Consider the following 23,210-nt stretch of genomic DNA (forward strand, 5'->3'; position numbering starts at 1 on the left):
AGAGACTGACCAGTTGCAGTCCTAAAAACATCAATGACAAGATCCAAACAAACAACACTAAGTAAATTTCAACTTCACCACATTGCACAAGCGAGTGGCTATCAGGACTCAGTAGCTAAGTGTATGACGCGATGGAGTTTGAAGCGAAAGGCACTGGGTTCGAGTCCCAGAGTGAACATCAACTCTGAGATGCAGGCACATCCAGCTGACGAGTCCCAAATGGGACGAAACGCGTGTCCTGGATTCAACTGCTAGCCACTATCCATCTTTGCTTAACATTATACACTGTTTCTAGTACTTCGGCCTTTGGTCAGTATTCGTTTGGTTGTTTTTTGATCAGGGATAATCAGCCAGGGGGAAAAACCTGGCTTAAGCCTCTAGATCACTTTGAAAACAAATGATTTTTCCTCAAAATATATTGAATGCACATTATCATTTGTATTTACAGAAGCTGTTGCAGTCAAATGAATGAAGACACTGGAATCTTCCTAATATCTGGAATCGCTCATGAAAAGTGGGAAGTAAGAGTAAAGAAATACGTGCTCTCAAATAAGCTTTGGACATTGTGATTGGATATTGGAAACAGCGCTATATATTAAATCAAGGTTGTATCTGGTCTTGCAGCTGCTTTTGGTCATCGTTTTGTCAAAGTAATTTTCAGTGATCTTATTTGTTTTTAGCCCGTGTGGTTTTGACAAGAACGTCGCCAAATAATTTTTCAGCGCTTCCATAAGCAGCATAACTATATGGTTTTGAATTGTACATGGCCCAGGCCCCATAGAAACAGCAATTTATGTTTAATTCATTCATTAACTAGTGTCAATAACGTTAATTTTGATGAAAAGTAGACTTTTTGGAGGGGTTGCTAAGGTTTCAATTTCGATCATTTCCCTTCAATGGGTAACTTTTGCGAAAGATCTCATGAGATAGTTCTCTATCTACCTGGGCTGGGAAAAAGGCGACAATACGTCAAATTGCCGCTTATATTCACACCAATATATAAAGACTTTTTCGGGATTCCCCTTAATTTCGCATTTTCTTCCCATCCCTTGTTTGTTTAGGTTACTGCAACTAAGTGGCTAGATTTCTATGAACTCGGGTTATAACTTCGGTGGACGTTGCAAAGGATCTTCAGCTGCCTGTTAGCATTAAGACCAAATTACAAGTTAATTGACTGATTGAAACTAGCTCGTTACAAATGTACTTTAATAGTTAGTGTGCGTCTCATTAGTCCTAAGTGGGGTTGTTGTTAAGTTCGTAAAATGTTGGAGTTGTTGTTCCAAGTTTTATTCCTTTGGGAGTGTATATTCAGCGTCACTCTACCCTTGTCACAAATGTTTACTGTAATGATTCTAATGGTGTTACGAAATGTTATTACACTATGTGCCCACAAAGACAGTTTTACCACTTGATTCGAGGATTTGATATTTAGTCTCTAACTACTTCGATGATTGGTGTGGCTTGCACTAATCTTGGTTTGTATACAGTCGTAATGTTTACTCCTCGTATACACTACATCCATCTGGCTTTCACAAGGTAACGTTTAACAAGTGTGTATGGCATTTCCCATGAAGTTCCAGTGATTTATCCCCCTCAAGGCAGAATAGTGGGTTAGTGCAATCGCATAAATAAATCCTCAACGTTCTCACAGATTTTCAATGCTAGTGATAAGAATTAATAATTTCTAAGTCAATCTTACGAGAGTAACTGCTTGAGTAACTTTCCGGGGGCTGTGGCCATCTAGACCTTTACTTAGTCTCCATTCCAGTAGTGGCAACCGCCCACACATCTTACGAAAGTGGTTGTGACCGGATTACTCAACTTTCAACTAGTAGACTGGAAGTTGGAACCCTGTGCCACTGCTTGTATGGGTAGCCGGATAGTATTACTGGTACTCATAAAAAAGGAAGCTTAAAGCCTAACACATAAACCTGTGTTTAGTAAGTAACCCACATTATTATGATTGTCCTGAAAGTACTTACGCTAATCTTATTCACAACCCAACCTGTCGCTAAAATCCTAGAATTCCCCTGCATATATCACTTGTGCTAACTATTCCAATTGGGTAAGTTACTCCATGTTATTCTGGATTCGCACTCAAAACCACGTCCTCAAGATCCAAGTGTTCGAATCCTGCATACAGTCGAACAACAGAGTTCACCAAGATTTATTCTTTGTCTTCCTCCAAACCTTGGTCTTAAAAATTAGTTTTTATTTTCTGTCTACCGATTTTATTCGTTCCTTTTGATCCTTACTACCTGTGCATCTCCATAATTCACTACTTCATCACACGGTCAAGATAATATTCCAAAATAGCAGACCACTTCATCCCGTAAATTTTCATCGACTGATGTGCTTAAGACGCTATTCGTGTTCACCAGGTCCCTACTTTAGTGGCCAGTACAGGCGAAGCAGGGGTGGTTTAAAAAGAAGGCTAAGGGTTCCTAAACCAAGACTTGGCTTAAGCCCGTGCAGTCACTGATTACTGCTATAAGCCCTGTGGAAAAGTGTAAACTACTTGCTTGTTATCTACATGATAATCGCAATAATAAGCTCAAAAATTTGAATAATATGACACTTAGGGCGTTGTCGCAACCTATACTTAGTACATTAGTTCCATCTACAGTTGATGTTAAGTACATATATTTTATATTATAGCGCGGATAGTATGCTAGTTCGTCGAAAAGAAAGGTACACTAACGGCCTTATGTCAAATGGAGTCAGTCAAATAAATTTCATCGCACAATACATTAATAACAAGCCAGCTTTTACTTTCTGATTTATGTCTTGTTGGTTTTCTTTGTCGCTTAGAATGACACAAAATACAAGCATTCCAGTCAATTATCCGATGATGCCTCCGATGGATGATTTAAATAAATACGCACATTTATTGCAAGTCATTGAAGAAATGGGACGAGATATTAAACCAACCTACGCCAATAACAAAAATGCCGCAGAAAGACTAAAAAAGAATATTCACACTGCTAGGATTTTAGTCAGAGAATGTGTTTCAGAACTTGAACGTGTTATGAAAGCATAGTATTTTTTCTTTTATCCTTTATTCATTGTATTCTTAAATAAACAAAACAAACTCTCGTCTTTTGCTTTTCAACTCATAATGTGCATTGTGAGTTCGTTCCACAATATGTTTTCCGCGTAGATCAGTTTCTTTCAACGTTAAAATGACTTCGGGATATCTATAAGTCTTCTGTACTCGTTTCGTTGTCATATACAAGTGGACTGAGAATGTGGGTATAGACTTATCAACTTCTTGTTGCTAATGTTTACTTAGCTTAACTTCGTACGGTTAACTGAATTAAACACCTTAAGGATTACGCTTGCATTCAGTGTCATAACAAATAAGCTGTAACACAAAGTTGTATTGCATGTATTACATGTATTTGCTTGTCCTCAAGCAAAGCAATCAGGCGGACAAAGCAAAGATAACTTATATGAATGAATCTCAAGTATATATATATATATCATCGTACATGTATGTCAAAAAATTTCTTGAACCAAAATTATAGTATTTAGACCAAATAGACGATCGCCAGACATTCATATCAGTACATGTGTACATCGGTAAAAGTTCCCAGTTACTTATTAGAAGTACAAAATAAATAACTAATATCACAATTGTACATATGACTGTAAGGTATCTCTAATATTTCTTTCACGGAATAGGTGAAATGGTTACTCCGTCCAAAAATTAGGACACTGTTGCTAGAAGATACTATCTTAATGCCCAGACGGAAGCAAGTTATATTCTCAGTGGGCCACTCCTCGGACGCCGTACCTAAGAGCCTAATCTACAAAATATTTGCACTATGTTAGAAGATGGAGTCTCATATACCTGGCGACAAAATTTATTCAAATAGCGTTCGCTCCCGCACTGAAGCAGTATGTAGGGTCTCCCTGATAAGCTAAAAATTCACAAGGCGTTTAAGATTATTTCGAAAAGAAAAGTGAAAATACTTTATCGTCAGGCATTCCAAGACATTTGGGGTTGGTAATTATGTACTGCACTTCTATTGGAAACGCTGTAAACACACAAGGCGAGAATTAATTGTAAACTTTTTAAAGGATACGATCAGAGATTGTATGCAGCGGGACCCATTTCCAAAGTTCTGAATGGTAAAACAGGGAATTTTCGAATACTATGAGAAATCCATTTTTCTGCTTGTAGCCGAAATAAAGACCTAACTGTTCTTAAGACTAATTGGGATAATGGCTTGTGTTTATAATATTCCCGCAGTTGTCAACGAGCATATTGGTTTCCAATAAGTTCACAGGAACAGAAACATGAGTTATTAATAAAGGTGATAATAGAACACTACATAAACATTTTGTAGTTAGGTGCGGATATAAACCAACGATCTTATTAGCGACACTCTCCAAATACATAAATTATCTTCCGCTCAGCTGGTAGTCACAATAAAAATAAACTTTTCGGCAAGATTATAATTTATGGACGACCTTTGAGCGACTCTAAAGTGGCCTTGGGAATATCCACCAACTTACTAGAGCTAAATGAGGGTTATAAACCTATGTGAAGAATAAAGATTATGATTTATAGTTGGTGATTAAGGTTAGGGATTAGAACTAAGGTTTTCATCACGAACTGATATCAGCTGAAATGCCAAAACGCTATTTAGTCAAATCTGTTATCCTAAGTCCATATGTCATAGTCTCACCGTCGAAATATTGTACAAGGCGTTCCATATACATGTCACACGCAGAAAGGACACTGACAGTAGTATAAGACCATAGACTAGAAGCGAAAAGTTTACAAATCGACAAAAGCTAGTATAGTGTGAAAATGAAGCTCGGTTAGTTACAAATAAAATTACGAACTGGAAGACGATTGGGGATATGTCCAGAAGTTGCGTTTCTAATAGATCTTGTTCTGCCTCAATTTAATTCCTTAAATCTAATTAGGCTGAATGTATATCGTTGATAATAAACCAGATAATATTATTGTAACCAAACAGATCGAAGTATTTAACGAATGATGCATGTTGTCCACTGAAGCTAATCAGTAACTAAAATTCAATCTATGTTTAGCGAGTGAATCGGCTCAAATGTTCTACTAGATGCTTGGTTTGTTCTCAGTATTGTCGTCCAGTGAACACAGTCGCAGCTTTTTCCAGAACATTTAGAATCGCTCATGCCGAAATCGGTGGTTCGTAAGCTAGAATTGTCCCAGATCTAGGCATTTGTACGTTGAACAGAAGACTGTTTACTTTGTTCCTATTTGCTACTTCAGTACGGTTAATGAAAAAACAGCATAACTTTCAACATGCTTTCAAACTATTTATCAGTATACTTTACTTATTGGACTAGCAATTTATTTTGAATACACTTTTGTGATTAGATTTAAGTGAGCAATCTATTCTGATTAATAAGGACGGTACTACACATAATCCACATTTCATGAATCATTTCCATACGAGCAACTTTATTTATAAAAGCATCAAGCGATTATTTACTAGAACTCTACTATCAAATAAAACGACTACATCAGAGGCGTAGTGCCAAGTTTTTTTCGGACCTAGATCGTGAATCTTAAAAAACAAAGTTGTGCTCAACGACTTATAAGCCTCAAAATATATATCCGAGAGATATTAATGTTAACAATCTATAAGTGTAAGTCAACTGGAAACAGCGTCAATTAATAATTATGCTATCTATGGATAACACTTATGCTAGAATTTCTAACATGTTACAGTTTCCAAAACATCTCTGCTTTTGGTTAACCAAAACACGAGACAGTCACAGTTACCTAAAAAAAACAATGGGAAATAATGTTACAAACTCTTTGTTTTTGCAAGTATCGAATACATGAAGAAACATGTGTAACAAAATATCTCAGAAACAATACATAGAAAGCAAAAAAATAAAATATTAACACGATAACAATATGTTGAAAGGATTACAGAATAGATCGCCATACATAGTGTTATCGTGAAGTAATAAAACCAATTTAACAGAAAACAAATTATCTGAGAAAGTAAACAAAATTATGTACAGGATATAAAAGAGATATGTTCAATGATAAGTTCTAACCATATAATACAATTATACAGTATATTATATATACAAGATCAGAGAAATTATATAGCTAAAATCTTGTGTGAAAGAAAGGCTCATAGAAATTTAGCAGCTCCAGGTGATAAAGTAATCATTGCTAATTTAGTAAGAACAGGAATAGAATGACTAGGTGGTGATTGTTCGAATACTGAGTTAGAACTATTCAAGTGTTTACGTTTTCTTGTAGGTGTACATTCATTATTATTACTACTATTTACATTTTTAACATAATTAAATGATGCTTTATCTGAAATTGGCGATAATTTCACTTGAACAATAGGCATATCATTTTCTGATGGCTTATTTATTTTAGTTGATGAAGTTAATGGTGAAGAACAATGAGATCTTGAGGGTGAACGTTCAAATCGATTAAGTGAAAGAGACTTATGTGATTTGATATAATGATTGTTCGTTTTACGCTTATGATTGGGACTTTCTACATGTTTGTCTGCTCTCCACATATTACAATTTTCCGCGACTAATGTTAACGCAGAACGAAGTCTCTGTTTAATTGTATCGGAAACAATGAGACATTCTTTAGGAATAGCACTAATATTGAATGAATCGATGCTTTCGTTTACTTTTATAGTTGCATTAGGCATAGAAGTCTGCGAAAAACTAGAGTTGTTTTCATTAACAGTATAAACAGGTGAAGACTTCGACTCGTTATTTGATTCACTAATGTGGGACATATTTTTACCCTGATCAACACGCTGACGCGAAGGATTATTATAAGCTAAAAACAATTCCCAATTATCATAAACAGATTCACCGATATGAGCAGTCCGGAGTAATTCACTAGATATTAGACTGTTTTGTTTTTCAAGAGCAGACAATTGGATTTCAGATATACGCCACATTCTCTTAAACAGAGCTAATTTCCGTCGTTCTCTTTGCAAGACCATATCTGCCATTAATCTAGCCCTGTCAAGACCGAATCTAATACGTTTGAATGACTCAAATGCTTTCATATCAGAATTAGCGCGTTCTACTCGGGCTAGTTCTTCCTTGGTCGTGGCAGCTACTTGATCAGCACTTTCTTTCCAAGTTAATGGAGCTGGATTGACTAGTGGTTGGTTAAAGTTTGCCCGCCTTTTTAAACGCCAGTAAACGAAAATGGCTGCACGAATGTCATTAGGAACGTGTCTATGTTCACCTTCATTTAGAAAAGCTGAATTTCCCAAGTGCATTTTCATGGAGTCATTATCCAACCAGATATTCAAGTGGGACTCTTGCACCAAATTATGAAAATTACACTCCAGTTCAAGGAGTCTGTGTATAAAAAGAATGCAAAACCATAACATTAATGCGAATTTATATGAAAACTGAGTGGATCAAAAATAATAAATTAATTAAATTAATTAAAATAATAAATTAATACGAGCGTGCATTTGTCTGCGCCTCAATGGACGCAGGAAAACTACACTAAGAAGACCCATTAGGATTGAACTGGAGGACGAGAAAGCCAAATGCGAATTCCAGAAACAACTGACTTCACATCTAGGCAGTTCTGTAAACGAGACTGACTCAGGTGCTGCTTGGAAAGACATACGAACAGCTGTGGAAACAGCAGTAACATCTATTAGTTATTTAAACCATAGGGTTCCAAAAAACCAGTGGATTTCTTCTAAGTCTATTGCACTGATAGATTCTCGTAAACTCATCCCATCAGGCTCTGAACACGACGAAGAGCGTAAACAAATTAGATCTAGGTTAACTAAAAGTCTAAGGAACGATCGTGAGCAGTGGTGGGCAACGAAAACAAAAGAGATGGAAAAGGCGGCGGCTGTAGGTCACACCAGACAGCTATTCAGACTAATAGAAGAAACCGGAATTAAAAAGGCATGTGTAAGCGAAACAATCTCGGAAAAAAGCGAAACCTGTATCTGCTCTCGACCCAGACATTTAGAATGATGGGTGGACTACTTTAAGAAGCAGTTTAGCTGACCTTCAGCTACTCTACAACTACCCACTATTCCCAGAAAACCTGAATGGAACATTGAAGTAGGTCTACCTATTCTATTTGAAGTTCGGAAAGCTATAGCTAATCTGAAACGAGGAAGACCAGTTGCTTCAGATGCATTGGCTACGGAGGTCTTTAATTATGGTAGTCCAGTTTTGGCTATTAGGTTGACTAGTATTTTGGCTAAAATCTGGGAGTTGGACGTAATCTCATCTGACTGGTTGCATTCACTGATTGTCTCAATATATGAGAACGGGTAAAAATCATCCTGTGATAACCATAGGGGAGATTAGTTCGACCAATATAGCATCTAAAATACTAGCTCCAATAATTATCGGACGCCTAACAAAGACTCGTGAACTGCAAACACGAGAAAATCAGGCTGGCTTCATACCTGGTCGTGGCTGTATCTACCACATATTCACCATTCGTCAAGTTTTAGAGCACAGACATGTTTATCGGCGTCCGACAATGACAGTTTTTCTTGACTTGAAAGCAGCATTTGACTATGTAGACCTAGAGGTTCTGTCATTTAAAGGTGTATCTCAGAAGTACATAAACCTTGTGAAGGCTCTTTACTCGAACACTACCAGTCGAGTGAGAGCTTATGGCGAACTGTCATATGATTTTACAGCCTCAAGTGGTGTCCGTCAAGGCTGTCCACTATCCCCATTTTTGTTTAACTTCATTATAGACCTGTTGCTGGAAATGACACTCTCGTCGACTGAATTTTCAGGAATTGATCTCCTACCAGGGGCTCCACTAAGCGACTTAGAATACGCAGATGACATAGTCCTGTTTGGTGAAGACGCTGGCAAAATACAGAGTCTTCTGTTAGAACTGAGTAATAATGCCAGGACGTTTTGGATGCTTTCTCCCCATCTAAATGTAAATTGTTACTCCAGGACTGGTCTGCGTCAACACCTGAACTAAGGATAGGGAGTGAAGTAGTCGAACGCATCGACAACTTCATTTATCTTGGAAGTCTGATCAGCCCTAATGGGTTGGTGTCTGACGAAATCTCAGCACGGATTCAAAAAGCTCGTTTGGCTTTTGTCAACTTACGTCACCTATGGCGAAGACGAGATATCCGTCTATCAATTAAGGGACGAGTACACTGCGCAGCAGTTCGCTCTGTTCTACTTTACGGCTGCGAAACGTGGCCATTAGGAGTAGAAGATACTCGTAAGTTACTAGTATTTGATCACAGATGCCTTAGAAATGTTGCTCGCATCTGCTGGGATAACCAGGTAAGTAATAGTGAGGTTAGACTCAGGGTATTAGGAAGTGATGGTAAATCAGTTGATGAGGTCATGAATCTTCATCGACTGAGATGGTTGGGCCACGTGTTACGTATGCCTGAACACCGATTATCACGACGCGCAATGCTGACTAGTATTGGGGATGGTTGGAAGAGAGTTAGGGGCGGCCAAACCGAAACATGGCATCAGTGCTTGAAGTCACTAACTTCTAGTCTGAGCCATGTTAGCAGATGCAGACTACTTGGTTGGGGTCCGCGTGACTATCGTAACCAATGGTTGGAGACTCTGGGTGACATGACTCAGAATCGATCACAATGGCGTAGGTGTATACACTCTTTATCTTCCCTTAACCTTGAGATTAAAATTGCTTCATAACTTTTTTCCTTCCTATACTATATCCTTATATACAACCTTTCTTTATATACTACCACCACTAAATTAACTACTTCTATGAATCCGGTGTTGATCATGTTGTGCTAACGAGGTATGGCAACTTTGACCGATGCATATATGTGCCTGGTCCTACGTTGTAGCTGACTGACTGACTGAATAAATTTTGATGAGAAATTGTGAAATACATATCGACATCACATGAGCTAGACTACTACGTACTCCAACCTCACGATAGTTATAGAAGAGTTACCACTTTATATTGTGTGGAGGATTTGATATAAAATAGTCTAAAATCCCGTACTTGCGCGATGACTTGCACTAATTTCGAATTATTTACATCTTAAGCGATAAACGAGGACCTGATATCAGTCAATCACAACGCAGGACCAGGCACATATATCCATCGATCCAAGTTGCCGCACCTCAATAACAAAACAAGGTGAACAGCAAATTCATAGAAGTAGTTACTTCAATGGTAGTAATATATAAAAGAAAGATTGTGTATAAGGATATAATACAAGAAGAATTAGTTCGTAGAAAGAAAGGTATAAAGCAATTTTAATCTCACGGTTTGAGGAAAGACAAAGAGTGTATACACCTACACCATTGTGATCGATTCTGAGTCATGTCACCCAGTCTCCAACTATTCGGTACAATAGTTACACGCACTCTAACCAAGTAGTCTGCATCTACCGACACGGCTCAGATAGGAAGTTAGTGACTTCAAGCACTGATGCCATGTTTTGGTTTGGCCGCCCCTAACTCTCTTCCAACCATCTTCAACACTAGTCAGCATCGCACGTCGTGGTAATCGGTGTTCAGGCATACGTAACACGTGGCCCAACCATCTCAGTCGATGAAGATTCATGACCTCATCAACTGATTTACCATCATTTCCTAATACCCTGCGTCTAACCTCACTACTACTTACCTGGTTATCCCAGCAGATGCGAGCAATATTTCTAAGGCATCTGTGATCAAATACTAGTAACTTACGAGTATCTTCTACTCCTAATGGCCACGTTTCGCAGCCGTAAAGTAGAACAGAACGAACTGCCGCACAGTCAAACGAGTTTTCTGAATCCGTACAGAGAGTTCGTCAGCCCATTAGAGCTGATCAGACTTCCGAGACCAGTGAAGTTGTAGATGCGTCTCACTACTTCACTCCATACCCTTAGTTCAGGTGTTGACGCAGGCTAGTCCTGTAGCAACAACTTGCATTTAGAAGGGGAGAAACGCATCCAAAACATCCTGGCATTGTTGCTCAGTGCTGCCAAAAGACTCGGCATTCTATCAGAGTCTTCACCAAGTATCCCAAGTCGATAAGTGGACCTCCTGGTAGGTCAATTCCTGAAAATTCAGACGACGAGAACGTTATTTACAGCAGTAGGTTTATGATGAAATTAAACAAAACTGGAGATAGTAGACAGCCTTGTTGGACAGCATTTTGGATTGCAAAATTTAATGACAGTTCGCCATAACCTCTGACTCGACTGGTAGTGTTCGAGTAAAGAGCCTTCACAAGATTTATGTACTCTTGAGGTACACCTTTCAATAACACACTGCCCCCAAATGCCCTGGTATGGCCGAGAGTGGGGAGAGTCCACTCTCCCTCTCGAAACGCTCTCACATGGCCACGCGTATATAGCCTCTGTCAGGGAAGTCCTACTCACTGCCTTCTCGTGGCATTACTGTTGTTTACGAAATCGAGAGGACGAAAAGCGAATGTCCAGAGCTGTAACCAAACCGGTGGACACGGAAAGTTCACCTAGGGAAGATGGAAAACCCTGATTCCAAACCAATGGTGCACATGGGCTCCAGTATCCTGAAGGAAAAAATGGCGTATGAATCAATTGTTTGTCACCGGCTACCATGGGACTGCATCTCCTTACGAAGCTTCACTGCCTTGTGGATCAGACCTTTAGGTCAAAGGCTCCGGGTGTGACCCCCTAAGAAAACTACCTGCTTCAGTTTGGGCACCTGAGCAGTATCACAACCCTCACACAAATTAAACGAGATTTGTGCGGCGCATATTTATCTGGTGCTTCCTTGTACCAATATTTATGTTTAAATAAATAAATAATAAATAAATAACAGGACCTCTCGTACCACCGAGTCAAATGCTGCTTTCAAGTCAAGAAAAACTGTCATTGTCGGACGCCGATAAACATGTCTGTGCTCTAAAACTTGACGAATGGTGAATATGTGGTAGATACAGCCACGACCAGGTATGAAGCCAGCCTGATTTTCTCGTGTTTGCAGTTCACGAGTCTTTGTTAGGCGTCCGATAATTATTGGAGCTAGTATTTTAGATGCTATATTGGTCGAACTAATCTCCCCTATGGTTATCACAGGATGATTTTTACCCGTTCTCATATATTGAGACAATCAGTGAATGCAACCAGTCAGATGAGATTACGTCCAACTCCCAGATTTTAGCCAAAATACTAGTCAACCTAATAGCCAAAACTGGACTACCATAATTAAAGACCTCCGTAGCCAATGCATCTGAAGCAACTGGTCTTCCTCGTTTCAGATTAGCTATAGCTTTCCGAACTTCAAATAGAATAGGTAGACCTACTTCAATGTTCCATTCAGGTTTTCTGGGAATAGTGGGTAGTTGTAGAGTAGCTGAAGGTCAGCTAAACTGCTTCTTAAAGTAGTCCACCCATCATTCTAAATGTCTGGGTCGAGAGCAGATACAGGTTTCGCTTTTTTCCGAGATTGTTTCGCTTACACATGCCTTTTTAATTCCGGTTTCTTCTATTAGTCTGAATAGCTGTCTGGTGTGACCTACAGCCGCCGCCTTTTCCATCTCTTTTGTTTTCGTTGCCCACCACTGCTCACGATCGTTCCTTAGACTTTTAGTTAACCTAGATCTAATTTGTTTACGCTCTTCGTCGTGTTCAGAGCCTGATGGGATGAGTTTACGAGAATCTATCAGTGCAATAGACTTAGTAGAAATCCACTACTTTTTCGTGACCTTTTGTCGCTGCTGTTTCCACAGCTGTTTGTCTATCTTTCCAAGCAGCATTTGGGTTAGCTTCGTTTTCAGAAGTGTACAAGTGTGACCTCGGTTGTTCCTGGAATCTACTTTTGGCTTTCTCATCGTTCAGTTCAACTCTAATAGGTCTTCTTAATGTGGCTTTTCGGCGCAAACAAATGCGTGCTTGTATTAGAGCGTGATCAGAGTCTAAACATGTACTCAAGAAAGAGCGACAGTCTTCTATCGAGCCTCTCCAACGATGACTGATGACAATACGGTCTATTTTAGTGCATCGTTTGTTTGGTGCAAGGGGTCCCCATGTTAGACGATGTCTCTCCTTATGCTTAAAATTAGTGCTCGCTAAAAATAAACGATTGTCTGATCACAGTTGCAGCAGACGATCACCAATATCTGTTCGCTGAGCCGGAATACTAAAATACCCACCTAAATGTCTTTCTGTTTGGCTTAAGCTACCTACCTCAGCATTAAAGTCACCTACAACGAGTACTATGTCCGAGCGTTTAGCTTTTTGAAGAAGTTTAGAGAGCTTTCTGTAGAAAGTCATCTTTCACTTCATCCGGTCTGCAGTCAGTGGGAGCGCTAGCAGAAAAGACGAAAAGACAACGACGTGTGTCCATATCTTTTCGAGTTCTAAAGGAACCGTTTAGCTGGACAGCACAGGCGACTGTTACCGTGAATCCATTCTAATAGTGCTTATTCTGCCTTCGTACTTAGTGTCATGTCTACACCCGTCAGCCCACGAGAACTAACTATCGAGACACCAGATACACGGAGTGTGTATCACGTCGGCTCTCCGTTTTGGAGAGGTGAGGTCAAATGAATTACCATACTAGGATCCTGTATGTGTGTTTCGAAGACACGGCATACATCAATGGTACGAGATTCTAGGGTTTAAGCCAAGGAGGCCTGCTGGCCGATTTGACATAAGGTGTGTGCGTTGAAGGCTCCAATGTGTAGCTTGGAGCGAGGTTTCAGTAGAACTGAGACAGTGATTCGCGCACTGGAATCGTTGGCCATGGTGACACTTGAAGAGGAAGTCAAAAGAGAAAGTTTAGAGTTGAATGTCGAGGTGGGAGGAATAATAGGGAATGAAGAGGGATATTGATTATGAATACAGTGGTCTTGAGTGCTGTTAGAGGTATGAGGGCGATTATCACTTCCCGGTTGCCCACACTGTGGAAGGGTCCTTCCAGAGGTACCTGAAAAGGAAATCGGGTTGGAGGTGATCTTAGTGACCTGAGACATGACTGTTTTACTCTTTATTGTCAAATAAAGCACTAGTGTAGATCAGTCTTGTAACGATAATTTAGGTGAAAATCGCATCTCAAACATTTTTACACTCGCGTTGATTGGAATTCATTTAATCGAAATTTTCGCCAATTAAAATTAGTATCTACAACTAACACTTTTAGAGCATAAAAATAAAAAAGAAGCTGGACTTATGTGATTAGTCTAGAGGATCATTTCAAAGACTTATATACATAAGATCAAAACAGGAAATGCTGTGAATATAAAAGTAAACACAAAATACTTCAAGTTTTCATAATTCAGAGCAAACAGATGAATTTTGTATAGAAATAAAAATTGGACTAGATTAAAACTACAAAAAATTTTTCATTTAGCGCGAACGATATCCGTTAAGGTAGAGTGTACATATAGGAATTAAGGAGAACTGACCTTTGTTTACGCGTTAAGGCTACTGGTTGCATTCCACTCCCGAAGTTTTGATTTGCATCATGTACCTTGATAGGAGAATTCGGAGCGCGAAAGGAATTTGAATCACAACTAGCAGAAGAATGGTGAGTTGCTGACTGTTGCTCTTTTCGGGAATGCTTCCAACACAACCCCTAAAGTACGTTCAGAAGATAAAATTAAGCTTTATGAAAACTCCTAGAACCTATCAAAACGTTTAAAAAAGAACAGAATACGATAACATCCTTGTTTAAATATGATATATGTATGTTACTGAGAGTAGCTTTGGTTAGCCATATAATTAATAAAATATGAATCTTATGCACTCTTCAAAGGAGAATTTGGTCCTTAATATGAGCTTAGAACCGGTCAAATGCAAGGCGATGCATTAATGCTACTAGGTAACCAAGTTATGTGTGATTACTTTTTCATTATTTATTTCAACACACAAACATTGGAACAAGGGAGCACCGAATATACATGCTGCCCGGGAGCTTAAAACGAAGCACGTTGTTATCTTAGGAGGGCGTTCTCCAAGCCTTTGACATAGATGTCCAATTCACAGAGAGTGGAGAAACATTAGGAGTTGCAGTCCCATGGTAGCCGGTAGCCAACAATAGGTTCATACGCCATTTGTTCCCTTAGGATCCTGGAGCTTGTGTGCACCATTTGTTTTGAATAAGTCTTTCAACTCCCCTAGGTGGATCCTTCGTGTCCAACAATCCAGTTAAGACGCCAAAAACTCGTTTTTCGTCCTCTCGATTTTGTAGATAACACCCTCGCCTCGAGAGAGCAGTGAGTAGGACTTCCATGGAGGTGGCTGTATACGCGTGGCCATGTGAGAGCATTTGAAGGAGAGCGAACTCTCCCCACCCTCGGCCGTACCAGGGCATTTAGGGCCTATGTGTGGTAGCTTACAACCATGTTATTCACAAATAAATAAAAGGGAATGGTTCGACCTCGCAATCAATATCAAGGTTTGCACCGAATTTCAGTTTGATTTTGGAGTTATGTAAAAATTTATAGGGATTGTAGTAAGTCAGACTTTTCCTGGAGTCACTCTATGGTAATTCCCGGTCCCAACTCCAGCTAAAATGCAGGGTTAGGTGTGGGATTAGCAACTCAACATCGTAAGAAGAAACTCGCTAAGAAAAGCGCACAAAACTGTCTAATCTCTCCATTTCCTTTTTTGCTAGGTATCGACTGGATTATGAAGACCTCTACATCTCATAATAAGCACGGAATACAGTGGATACTCTGGATGTGATTGGACGGCTTGAACTTAGCAGATTACTTAGCCTTTCCATTTAATACACAACAACAAATGCAAATGAAGATGGCCAGTGTAGCAGCAGCTTTCGCAACAGTGTGCCACAGTATTCACAAGGGAAAGCCATGGTTTTGAAGTACAACACAACGACACCGTCCAAATCATACCTGATTTTGAAGTTCTGGAACAGACGGAAACGTTTAAGTACCTAAACAGTATCATTGATAAACAATGAGAATATGACGAGCATGTCAAGGTATGGATTGAGAGAACAAGGGTAATATTCCTACAACGGGAGAATATCTGGAACTCAAAAGAACTACCACCCAATAGCAAAGTCCGAATTATCAAAACGAAGATTCAAAGTTATACTGTACGAGGCTGAAGCTTAGAGAGATATCACAACAAAAAATTATAGGTATTTATAGAAAGCCGTTTAGGCAAAATGCTCCAGATTCATTAGTCGGAGACCATCAGGAATAATCGACTGTGGCAGAGGACAAACCGGCGACCAACTGAGGAAGAAATTAAGGAAAGAGACAGGAGGCGGACACGACACATTACGGAAACTGGAGGCAGACATTAGGAGCATGAATACACTTTGTGACAAGCGAGGAGAGCCCAAGACAGAATTGATTGAAGATTTCTCATAGGATGTCTAAGTCCCAAGGGCAATAGGCTTAAGTAAAAATCACTTGTCTAATTGTGGACTTGTATTATTAAGTGGACAGGATTTATAGGACTCACGCCAATGTCCAATACTGCTCAGGGTTGGAGAAAAAAAGTCAAAAATCAAATTCATTAAAGTATAGGGCAGAACCTCGATAAGAGATGCAAACTTCAACGTTAAGATCCGTGAGACAATGTCAGTTAGTAGTTGTAATTATGGTAATATGATCCGAAAACCATCCTTACGGAGCAGAGGTGTTATGTTCTACCTCTTCCGAAACTGACATAAGAAAATTCTCCATCGCCTTAATTGGGATACACCTAAAAAACAAACTTTCTTTGGATAACTATTGTAATAGAAAAACCACCTGTTAGATGTTCTCCTAGCACAATTACAAAGTTTGTGTTGCAAAAGGAGTTAAGGTGACCAGTTAGACTAAAGTTGATGAGGAAACGTCAAACAAGCATCTACGATCAATGGTATTTAACAAGTAGAACAAAACTAAGTGAACTCTAAGTTATCCTAGATTTGAAATGAGGTCCAGGGAGGCTCATTATAAAGGCTGAAACATTGAAAACGATTTGTGATTATAACACCTGACAACTAAAAGTCTGGGCGAAAAACCTATTGCTTTTCTTGACGTAAATAAGTGTAATTTGAAAACAGAAAATGCAGTGCGTGCAATATCATAATATTACCCTCACTTAAAAAAACAGACCTACTATTAAGCGCACATCCTTGTCGACAAGCTCTTGGCGCATGACGAGGTTGCTTTGGAACGCGCATGTGACATGGAATGCTGTCTTACACTTAACACTAGAACACTGTACAGGAGCACCATAGCGTGAACGACATATTGAACACAAAAGGTTTCGTCTAGCTTGTGGTATATTGTCTAGTTTTATAATGGGCTCCATCATTTCGACGTCACCAAACCCAACTTCTGGAACCCACAAGGCACAGCTTACATGGCACCAGCGTTGTCCGTCACTAAGAAAATGATTCTATGACATACAACATACTCTGAAAGTTTCATAGCCCCACCAGTGTTCGGACATAAGCTGCAGGGGGTGGTTGATTTGACACCCGCCTCACACTGTCGACACATCCAGGATCCTTCAGGGATTTGAAGAATGCCATAACACGCCTGATGAACACATAGGAAGCAACCATCACAAAAGACCAATTCGTTTCCATCCTCACCTTCAAACTAGACCAAATAAAGGTATTACATAAACTACAAACCGATAAACATATGTCACATCTAGCATTTTCATCGAATTCTAAAGACTGCACGTCTATCTCCTTAATTTTCTCACGCATCTTAACATAAGTAAGATACTCCAGTGCACTGATGACCTTCTCAAGCATCCAGTCCTCAACAAGTACTTGACCCAAGCATTCTCTTTCTTCGTTTACAGTTGCAATCCACGAGTAATCTAAATCATCGACGTTGTAATATGGAGCATTTTTTCTCTTCTTAACCAACATATGAGTGGTTTCGTTGAAGTTACCATCAGTAGATTCAACTCGAAGTTTTTCAGGCCTTCTGGGATAAAACAAAGATGTAACTTACATAATAAATCGAGGACAACGTCTCTTTGGGCATGAAACGTCAAGTTTCCTAAAGTAACAGTTTCATTCACAAACTCACTTATAGACAGGTCTAGGTTGGTTGCTAGCATCCTTCACAGGAACTTGAACTCCTTCCCGATACCATTCGGACTTCCAAGAATTTAAAATTAGTACAAGATTATCTTTCCTTCCGCATTCACTGTCGGCACTAATCATCATTGCAGATAGAGGATGTCTATCAAAGACCTATACCTGTGTAAAGTTTGAAACATTTAGTACCTCTGCAGGAGCACTCTCATCACAATCAGGGAACGATGGCTCCCAGTGACGTAATATCCGTCTAACCTCGTCACAACTTCCCATTTCAATAATTTACTGCTACCACGACCGCTTAAAGTAAGCGCGTACGACCAAATCGCAAACTATATATAAATCATAACATTTACCTGAAAATGGATATATCATTGTGAACTAAACGATAAATTTGAAATTTTCGTTCACTTACTTAGAAAATGTAAATTTGTGTTTTAAAACAATGACTAGCAAAAATTCACGTACCCTTGACTCCGATTCAAGGTCATGAGGATCACATCTCAGCTCCTTCAATAACCTCAGGCTCTTTGACTGTATAGGTTCATCCTTTCGTCTGAAATTTTAAAAAAACATCAATCCTGTGAAACAGGAGTAGATTTAATATTCTTAGCTAATATCTCGAACTGGATTTTAAAATACGCTATCAGACAGTAAGAACAAAAAATATTTGGAGTATACATATTCATGATGTAAGATGCTAACTCTTTCGTACATATATCTTAATCATATTCACAAAAAAATTGAGAACCTAAAGGTAGTTTTCCTACATGCTGAGAATAAAGGACAAATATTATTCATTCAATCTGCTGTAATTTTAACTTCCGAAATCGAGTTGTTTTCTCTGCTGTTTTAGGTCTTTTGTGACGTATAAGGCTGGGTCATTTCATCCCATGTTCATGTCTTGAGCTCTAGCCATCGGTGCCTAATGCCTCACATTAAAGTAGATGTAAGGCAGCTGTAAATAAATCCCCAAAACAAAGTTCTGTAAGTTTCCGACATTTGATGCTGACCTCATTAGTTTTATTGGGGACACCTAGCTGAAGGAGCCCAGTCATGCATCTGTACCAGATCATGATTGCAACTCTTGCAATTGTTAGCGATATTAGACCAAACGCTTCTCGACATATCGATAGCCTTATATATCTTCAAACTACTTTATTTCTGACCTTTGATTTGACATTGTTTCCTTCTGTTTTAAAGATGTTACGTGTAAACGCGTTGGCCGAATATCTGAGGGATCTTTAGTGGCGAGCCGATATGATCTGGTGCACCAATTCGTAAATTGTCAGTCTGTTCCTTATTGGAACATTACATATCAATTTTTGATCTTTATATTTTACATATTGTAATATTGTCTCCATATATTCGAATTTTTTCTCGCTCATTGGTATATTTTATGTTCATCATGACAGGACAGACACCTTAGCTACTTAAGACTAAGACTACCACCGTTCGACTCATGTCTTTCTGGACCGGCAATATAAAATCCTGGTTCTGCGACACAAAAGCTGACTTACACGAGCACGGCGTGGCAGACTCACGTGCGCAATTCCCTGCGGTAGTGAGGGCACTACCACGCGACTTTAACAGACATATCACACCTAGTATGTTCACTAGTGATGTTTCAGAACCTTACGAAACTCCAAAAAAAGCTATTCCTAGATGTGGAGACCTTGTGGAATTATGTTCTACTCCGTTATTAGTTCCACTCTACTAAGAGATCTGATCCCAAAATTGTAGATTTGTCGTGATGTAACTGCACAATCTATAAGATCTTATGTGGAAGTCACATCATCGTCTACACTGACTCATCGTATTGTAACAATCACTATTATACGATGAAGAACACATTTAGGTTGGAGATAGAACAATGTACTTATTATGAAAAAAGTGATAAGACAACATACGAGAATGCCCACACCTGCAAGGCTGAACAATGTCATACGATGAATTTGAATTAATTGAATTAATCCTTCTCGCCTTCCTCATCATTGGGTTTTCCTACGCGCTACATATTGAATGTCTATTTTCCCAGTTGTATCGTGTTCAGCTTTGAGGATTGTGTGGTTAGAGATCAATGCCACTACAACCTAACCGACCGACAAAGGTTAGACTAACTCTTCCACAACATCGAGTTGCAACATGGCTCAGCAACAGACATGTTGCTACGAATACGAGGGTTCGTTGGTCAATGGACCTTTGACGGGGGATCGTTTAGACAGCTCTTTTTGTATAAACTTCCCCAACAGGTTCAGGCAGTCCTCGTCTCACTTCAAAATAACGCCGTAAACGAACTGTCTGCATCTGTCGACCGGATTCTAGAGATTACCAGAACCCACAACGTCGAGGTTTATTCTGTCAAAGAAAAGCATCAAACAACACGAGATGACGTTACGGGACTCTTGTTACGGGAGAACTGAAGACATTTGGCTGATTAAAACCTTTTTACTGTACATCAATTTTACTGTGTTTTTGGATGTGTTTGTTTTACTTAACCTTTGGACTTGTTTGTTTATATCATTCTTTTCGGACATTTTGGTCTCTTTTGTCATTGGTTTGGTATTTGGGAGTTTTTGCTCCGGGAACCTACAAAATTGAAGGTTTGTTTTGTAATTGTTATAATTATTGTTGTTAGAACGACTTTGGTCGATTATTTGTGAGTTGCGAATAAACTTGGTATCTAATTTGGAGTTTTGGTTCTCTTGCCTACTTGGGTTCATGATTTGCGAATATCGACGGCCAGTACTTCAATAGTTGGAACGGGCAAAAACTCACAATTGGACGTAACACCTCTGCCACACTCTGAATCGTTATCTTTATATCCATTCTAACCACAAACACTTCCAAAACCAGAGGAAGACAGATGAAGATCTGTCTCTAGACCACAAGGGGCAAATAATAATGATTGGTGCCGGTACAACGATAAACATGGCGAGTCTTCTAGAAACTACTTGAGTAGCAATGCGGGCACCTCATCAGGAAAGTAACTGAAGTCAACTTCATTTACTGCATACTGGCCACCAAATGTTATGTGGTTCTTAATATCCCAAAGTCACCAACGACCACTGGAGATAAATAAATTATGCACTTCCAAAACCAAAACGTCTAATGTCTCCATCTTATTTTGTTTGTGTTGTACCTTCTTCCTTTATAACTCCACCTGGAAGTAATCTAGTTACTCTTTGGAGTAAACAAAATATGAGGTTGGAGTACCATTAGATTGTTTAGTTTCACATATGATTAGGCAAGTTTATCCTCTACGTGTTCATATTGGGAAAAATGTTGATAATTTATGAGCAATAAAAATATTTGACACCAACAGCTGACGTGTGACAGCCTTACAGTTATTATCAATCTATATAAGGTAAACAAAACTGGCGGAATGAAGTGCGTAGAAGTACACTTACTCACTGACAGACAAGTTCACTAGAAAAGAATATCAATAAGATGTTCGTTTTAATCACGATCTTATCTCACAAAATTTGACTTCAGATTTTAAGTAACTGGCGGGGTTCAGAGCCTCGTGTCAAAAGATGTATCTTAATAACACTTTGCAAAAGAACGAGGGACAGTATAACAAAAATTCATCAGCAATCAATGAAATGTGATCCATTACTGTGTAAGATCCATTTTCAGGGTTTTTTGTGTTAAGTTCCCTCAATGCATACATTTGCAACTTGTTCTTATTGGTTTCTTTAGTTGTACATTTTGTTATTCCTTTTGATGCCGTTTGAGATGGTAATATTTTATTTCATTATAGTTTTCTCATTTTTCCTTCACCTTCACTGAGTTTCTATGATTCCACTTCATCTGTGTTTATGTTGTTTTAGTTTATACTTAAGCTTGGCGGTAGACATATTGATTGTTTCCTCATTGATTGTGTTGCCTGAGTTGACTGGGATTATGTATTTTGATTATGCAGTGAAGCACTTTTCCAGAAGAGAAAACACTGCGTTATGAAGCAACAAACTATCATCTTTTGAACAGATTTTTACTTGATCTATCCAGAAAGGATAGAATAACACTCATTTTTGGTGCGCTCGATAATTTTCTTACATTCCTCATGAATTTGTCTATTTATTGTTATTTAGATCGATTATTGAGGGAACAATTATTGGTTGAATAACCGAGCGGTAATATTTGTTTAGGTAATAATGTGCATTTGTATTTATAATGAAATTCAGAACCGTTATTTTCCCAATCGCCTTGTTTTGATTCCAACTGAGTGATAACTCGCGATTAAACTACCCAGACAGTTATACTTCAGTCAAACCTTAGTTTGAATCCTACAACTGTGTCCTATTTTTCATCTTTGGCTTTTGAGGAATGAGTATGATGTGCTACGGTGAGTGCCGAAGTCAGTAAGCACAGTATTTGGTGAATCTTTCAATGTCATTAGTAATATAGTTGCAGATAGACATGTCAAAACTTGCAAGTCACTATCAAGTAATATTTATCAGACACCAACCATTCACTTCAACTACAACCTTTTTTTGCATATTTATTTGTAGAATAAGACGCAGATACGTAACAATCCATACAAGCAAGCGAACGTACAAAACATCTACAACACCCCACCTAGGAAATCCACTATGCAACTTACAGCATTTAAGAGCTGATCTAGCTAAAAACTTGTGTTCTTGAACAGGTCACTATGCATAGTTGTATCGATGCGTATCTTTTTAGAATAACTTCATTTAATCCCTTGTAACTCATTCACTTATCCCACATTTATGTATATTCAGACAGACATTTTGTGGTCTGGATAGTATAAGAGGGACTTCCTGAAATCTTTCATGACGAGAACTACGTATCGCAATGTATACATCGTATTGAGTAAAACCATTATTATCAGATAGAACAAAATTCAAGCTAAGTTGCTTTGTTTGATTTTAATAGAATGATCCCCACTCACGATTCTGAGAACGACTCATATCAGATAGATAATAGTTATATACTGAGGATTTGATGCTCGAAAAGGGAGGAATAGGAGAGTAGCAAAGCAGTTGCATATAATCTCATACTAGCTTCCATTACTAGGTCGAAATTTCGTTGGAGTCTTCAAATAAGAGAATCCAGTAATAAGGAACAATGAGTCGTGATGTGTAACAAAGCAGAATTGCTCCAAGCGATGGAAGAAACTTCAACGTTAAGATCAGATAGTTTGTTCACTAGAAGCGAAAGTGCATCAGGAG

General features: G+C 38.8%; 2 protein-coding genes across 2 annotated transcripts; one reads left to right on the forward strand and one right to left on the reverse strand.

Moving 5' to 3' along the window:
• Window positions 1-464: 464 nt before the first annotated feature.
• On the forward strand, window positions 465-3,040 carry Smp_137960 (deleted in oral cancer 1/cdk2-associated protein-like; the record flags this gene model as incomplete). The annotated part of the gene is made up of 3 exons (XM_018799002.1): window positions 465-521; window positions 2,627-2,691; window positions 2,812-3,040. 3 exons carry the CDS (start codon window positions 465-467, stop codon window positions 3,038-3,040), a joined length of 351 nt encoding a protein of 116 aa, XP_018650835.1.
• Window positions 3,041-5,803: 2,763 nt separating this feature from the next.
• On the reverse strand, window positions 5,804-18,285 carry Smp_137970 (hypothetical protein; the record flags this gene model as incomplete). The annotated part of the gene is made up of 8 exons (XM_018799003.1): window positions 5,804-7,362; window positions 14,393-14,562; window positions 17,070-17,337; window positions 17,370-17,557; window positions 17,593-17,893; window positions 17,924-17,971; window positions 18,002-18,168; window positions 18,202-18,285. The coding sequence occupies 8 exons, from the start codon at window positions 18,283-18,285 to the stop codon at window positions 6,147-6,149; spliced, it is 2,442 nt and encodes an 813-aa protein (XP_018650836.1). The 3' UTR covers window positions 5,804-6,146.
• Between the last annotated feature and the right edge of the window lie 4,925 nt (window positions 18,286-23,210).

Source organism: Schistosoma mansoni, chromosome 3, assembly GCF_000237925.1.
Source record: "Schistosoma mansoni strain Puerto Rico chromosome 3, complete genome".
NCBI classification, from domain to species: domain Eukaryota; kingdom Metazoa; phylum Platyhelminthes; class Trematoda; order Strigeidida; family Schistosomatidae; genus Schistosoma; species Schistosoma mansoni.